Below are 6,000 nucleotides of genomic sequence, written 5' to 3'. Positions count from 1 at the left end.
AAGATACCATTTAAAAGAACAAAAAGTAATATACCTAGCAGTAAATCTAACAAGATTCATGCAATATCTTAATGTAGAAAATTATAAGCTTTGAATAAAAAACTTTAAAGAAGAAATATGTAAATGAATAAGTAAATGGAGAGATATACCATGGTCATGTGTAGAAAGACTCAATATCACAAAAGATACAAAATTTTCATAAATTAATCAATAGACTTCATACAAATCCAAATACCAAAAAAAGGGCATTTAACTTGGCAATGTGATTCTAAAATGTGTGAGAAAAGTCAAATACCAGCCAGGGCTGAACTAAAAAAGAAGCAGGCTGGATGATTTGCCCTTCCAGATGTTAAGGCTTATCATAGAACAATAGTAATTTGCAAATTGTGCTATTCATAGAGATAGTTAAACATCACAGTGGATAGAAAAGAGAATCCAGAAACAAGTCCTGCATATACAGAAATCTATATAGGACAGTGCATACAGTGCATATTATTGGGAAAATATGCCAGAAAATTGTTTACCCATATAGAAAAATAAAAATATGGATATGTTATGGACTGAATGTTTTGTCCCTCCCAATTTATATGTTGAAGCTCTAATCCCCAGTGTGATTGTAACAGTATTTGGAAATGAAGCCTTTGGGAGGTAATTAGGTTTACATGAGGTCATGAGGGTGGGGCCCCCATTGTAGGATTAGTGTCCTTATAAGAAGAAGAGAAGAGACTAGAACCAGAGCTGTCTTCCTGTCTCCATCACATGAGGGCACAGTGAGAAGGTGCGCCAGGAAGAGAGCCTCACCAGGAATGGAATCTGCTGAAACTAGGTCTTGGATATCCCAGGCTCCAGAACTCTAAGAAATAAATATCTATTGTTTAAGCTGCCCAATTTATGGTATTTTGTTATGGCAGTCCAAGCTGACTGATATATGATGCCTATATCATACTATATAAACATTTCCATTCTAGATGGATTAAAATCATAATTGGGGAAGACAAAACCTTAACACTTCTAATAGAAAGCATAGGAGAAATATCTTTCTGACATAGGATAGGGAAGTACTTCTTAAGTAGACACAAATGCGCTAATTTACAATGGAAAATATTGACACATTTTATTAAACTAAACATAACCTCTATTTATTAAAGACACCATAAAGTGAATAAAAAGACAGCTATAAACGGAGAGATGATGTTTGTAAAACACATAACCAACAAGGGATTTGCATCCCGACTGCTTAAAGAGCCTATATGAATCAACAAGGAAAGGAAAATACTAGAGTAAGTGCTGAACAAGAATTTTCACAAGAAAGAAAACATGAATGACCAATAAACATATCAAAAGATGGTCAAACCAGGCAACTGAAGAAATACCAATAATACATAATTTTACATACATGCACACACATACATTAATCAGTGTGGCAATTGCAAGAGTTGGAGAGAAAGTGGAACACTAGGGATTATTACATTTCAACAGTGGAAGGATCAATTTGTGATATGTGAAAATGACTGAAAAAGACTTTGTCATTATCTAGAAAAGTTGAACACATGTATACTTTACCTCTATCAGGGATACACCCTAGAGAAATGATTGCATATGTGAACCAAAAGATGCGTACAAAAATCTCTGCAATATTATTCAGGATCACAGAAAAACTAATAACATCCTGAACATCATCAATACAAGAATGCTAATTTGTCATATATTAATATTAATACAATGGAATATTATATAGCAATGAAGATACATAAGCCACAGCTGCTCTACTTATTTCTATTATTAAATGCCATAATCAATGTTGACCAATGGAAAAAAACTAGTCAAAGAAGAGCTATAAAAGGCCAAAATAGACAAAACCTAAACCCATATTGTCATATCTATATGCATATGTATTTTTAATATCATGATATAAGTAAAATTAAAGATAGTAGTTTTCTCTTGGCAGGACTGAACTGAGAGGGAATGTAATAGAGAACAATTTGAGGGTCAATAAAAGTACTGGTAATGTTCTAGTCTTCAACTAAATGGTGGGTTCAGTCCTGTTCATTTAATTATTCCTTCATTAATCCATATTATTACATTTGCTATATTATATACATTCTATATTATAAAAAGGGAACCATGGCAAATCTCAGATCTTTATGTTCAGTCTCTGTAAAAAAAAAAAAAAAAAAAAAAAAAAAAGACAAAAAAAACCCACAGTCCCAAATAACACTTTTAAAAATGGAACTTAAAAATATGGCAGACTATGAAATAGCCTGTAATTTCACTGACAGGACCTACCCTCTCCCGTGGCCATCCAAAGGCTTAGATCAATGCTCAAAAGATTTATTGTTTGCCTGAAGAAACAACTGAGAAATCTGAAGCCTGTAGGTTTATTGGTTTTCCTCCTTGATAAATAATTTCACATTCTCCTTATGGAAATCCAGGATTTTCCAACAATGGAAAAGAAAACCTTACTCCCAAGAGAATGCTGAAATGGCAGTGATCTCAGAGCCAGAAGGTCTCTACCACCTGCCACTCCATATTCTTGTCCACAGGAACCTGTCCTAGGAGTCGTTCCCACCAGGGATCATCAGCCTTATCCAGATTTGTATCAGCCACTGTGCAGTCAGTGTTGCTCTCACCACAAAGTCTCTAGAAGGCAACTCTCAGCAACATCCTCACTGAACTTTCTAATAATCTCTCCAGCTATTTTATGGAATCCATTTGTCAAAAAATATAAGTTGATGTCTCATTAGATGGTGTGACCAACACCTCCCTACCATACCTGAGATAAGACATAAGTTCAAGGCACCTCACTGCAGCTGGCAGTGTCTCAGCTCCCATAACCAGAAAGACTTAGTAAATACCCCAGTGAGAGGGGTGATGCCTGAGCCATTGGTATCTTTGTATAAGCAGCCTTCCCATTTTGTTTCTTTAAAAGTTCTCTCATGTTGCTTTCTGATTTTGTCATTTGGGATTTGGGAGACAATCCTTGCTTTCCCCAGCATCCATTGTTGGGTTTACATGTATTATTATCTTTTAAGATAAGGAGACCTATTCCTTCGCCAGTATCCCAAATCACCTTGGTTTCATCAGCTGCTATTCTTTGCACCTAATCCAGCTCCAACTCCTTTCTTTCCTCATCATTGTGATAAAGGCCAGCAGAATCCCATGCTACATTTTGTTTATTTGGATAGCAGCACAAAGCTGGCACTGGAACCTTGTGGCATGTGGAGAGAAGGTGTCCCACAGGGCAACCAAAGCATGGGTGAGTTCGTAGTTCATAAAAGTGGCTAAGAGGGTACCGGTGTAGCTATTTGGTCATTAGGCAGAGGTTAGTCTTTCACTAAATAGGCTCCAGACTCAAGCTGAATCAGTGTCTGAACTGAATAAGGATGGTGGTGCTTGGTCCCTTTGGATGCCATGGCAGAGAAAGAGAGCTACGCTGGCCTCAGAATATTTCATATCCAAGAAGAGGAACTAACAAAGTTATCTCAGGGAATTTGGACAGGTGAAAGAAACAAGTGGCCTTAAAATATCAGAGTTACCTAAAAATGTTCAATTTTGCTTTCTATTTCTGGAATGCCAATACACCTCAACAGGATAATGAAAAGGATGTAAATGGAGTAGAAATATCACCTCTGAAATCTTGTGTTTAAAATGTAGACATAGATGTGTTGTACCACTACACAGCACCTTTGACTTCTCTTCTGAGCGCTAAATTTGATGTGACTGTCGACAGATTAGTTTTGCCATTATCTATAGTTTCTTTCCAGACTTCCCTCCTTGTAGCTTGGATTTTGTGAGTTTTACATTTAAAAATGTGGTTCCAACTCTTCTCAACCACTCCCACTTGTAGGGTTGAAGTTGAGGATCCAATCATGGGAAATGCTCTTGAGCCAACTTGAGAACACAGGTAAGTACCTACTGTTCTCAGAGTCAGGTAATGGTCTCTTAGCTGCAGACTATGATTAATAGAATGCCGGGTTGCATTTAGCACAAACAACCTGAAAAAACTCTAAAGAAAATGAGGTATGGAGAACAGATAACACCTGCGTCTTTTAGGGACTAGCTAAGAATCTGAAAGTAGAAAAGAGAGAAAGTTATTCTTTAATGTTTGCATGTAATAACACTTGGAAACTTCAAAATCAATATTGTTAAAACCCTGTTTCTGAAAAGGTACAAGGAGGTTCTGAAATAATTGCTACATGCACACTGATATGAATTTTACACTTTGTCCTCAAGATAATGTGTAAGTAATCTGTTTTCCTGCTAACTAAGATGCCCCCCACCACCAAAATGAAGAAATGCTGGACTCACATTGGTGACATATTCGATATCCTTCCAAAGGATGCACTCCCTGGGGAAATCAGCCAAGTCTAAGAAGTGATCCACCACCACTTGGCCGATTAAGTCATGACGAGAGAACCTGTCAAAGTCGTACACAGAGAAGTGAAGCTTCCGTGCTTCAAGGTCATTGTAGGGAACCGGAAATAAAAACACTTCATCAAACACAGGGTTCAGGGTCTTTCTGTGAACTTTAGTCTGGTGTTTTGTTTTCCGATCAGGAAGCAAATAGATCTTGACATAAGGATCTGAAGTCCCAGAAAAGTCCTTGGCGGGCAAATTGACAGCTTTGTGAATCTTCACTACGAGCTGTTCTAAGTCACAGTCATATTTTAAAATGAAGTTCAGTTTCCCACAAGCCTTGCTGTTACTCTGTCTCCCGTCATCATTATCCAATGACCTCTGCTTATATAACTCTGGTTTAATTCTACCAATTCCAGTCAACTGTTCCTGTTTTTGAAGCTGCTGGATATTGAAGTCCGGGTTTGACAAGTTGAGTTGTCTTCGGATTGAATTATGCCTTCAATGAAGAGCAACACAGAACAAAGTTACAATCTTATTAGCTATGGGTCTCTTGGAAACTTTTGCCTGGGATGTAGGTAGACCATTATGTTTTGTTAGGAGCTTAGAACTGTGGGCTTTTTTTTTTTTTGGCCTAAATTCAAAATGCTCATCAGTATGAGTAAGCTGCTCCCTAAGGCTTGAAGCTCAAAACTGAGGGTTGGTATCAGGAAATGAACCTAGGAACATGTGACCTCGGAGCTTTAAAGGTTTAATACACTTTCTAAACTGTCTAATATGCCATTAAAGAAGCTTATTCATCTGGTGGAATGTAAAGATTTGTACAAACTGCTTTAAAAATAAAATTATTCAACTTTATATATAATATCATTCCGAAATTGAAATAGCCAAGTGTTGCCTTAAGAAGAATGAATCTTTCTCTAAATTACACAGAATTTCTTGCCACCAGCTTATAGCTTTATAAGGATATAAATTCTTACTGGTTCAAATCAAATAATTTCATCACAAGAACACAGCTTTTGCTCATGCAAAAATGTATGTGACTGGGATGTGTCTGTATGTAGTGGCTCTGACAGGTACAAGTGGGATGTGTCTGATTGTAGTGGCTCTGACAGGTACAAGTGACAGCATTGGGATTGTGTTTTTGCTGTACACACGGGTGATTAGTGATCAAGAGGACAGGTTTTATTTCTGAAATAAACACTAATGGCACAAAAATTAAAGATGAGCTACTATAAATGTATGTATGGATTCAACTGGAGACGTTGGATACTGATACTTTTAAATTAAATATTTGCTACTGTAGTATACTCTTAACCCTGTAAGTGTATTGGTTTGGTTTAGAAGTTTCCCTAAAATTCTCTTTAAAGCCTGTCTGATCTGTGCATTTCTTCCCAAGTTGAAAGTAGTTATCACATACAAGGTTGTTTTTAAGGTTACTTTTGTTGTTTTTAGCTCAGTTTAGAGTCATTATATTGTATTGTATGCATTTAGTCAACAACCTTAATTAAAATAGCCTCTTTACTAGAAGGTGAAGGAGAACAGCTGGGATGTCTCTTAGGGATTGGTAAACAGTTGGAGAGGCAGAGTAAACATTTGAATTTGCCCTTCTCTTCCTTCCTTCAGACAATGAAATAAAGATGT

The 6,000-nt window shown here is 36.8% G+C and overlaps 1 protein-coding gene across 1 annotated transcript in view; it reads right to left on the bottom strand.

Annotated features, from left to right (window-relative positions):
* SYT9 (synaptotagmin IX) overlaps nucleotides 1-6,000 on the bottom strand; it is a 217,696-nt gene that overhangs the window by 141,437 nt on the left and 70,259 nt on the right. The window contains exon 3 of the mRNA XM_011971664.1: nucleotides 4,309-4,855. Within this exon, the coding sequence (XP_011827054.1) occupies nucleotides 4,309-4,855 (547 nt within the window). The remainder of the gene's footprint in view (nucleotides 1-4,308; nucleotides 4,856-6,000) is intronic.

This window comes from Mandrillus leucophaeus, unplaced genomic scaffold (genome assembly GCF_000951045.1).
Source record: "Mandrillus leucophaeus isolate KB7577 unplaced genomic scaffold, Mleu.le_1.0 Scaffold1237, whole genome shotgun sequence".
Classification (NCBI taxonomy): Eukaryota; Metazoa; Chordata; class Mammalia; order Primates; family Cercopithecidae; genus Mandrillus; species Mandrillus leucophaeus.
The sequence above is the reverse complement of the archived record's forward strand: the minus strand, read 5'-3'. Positions and strand labels throughout refer to the sequence as shown.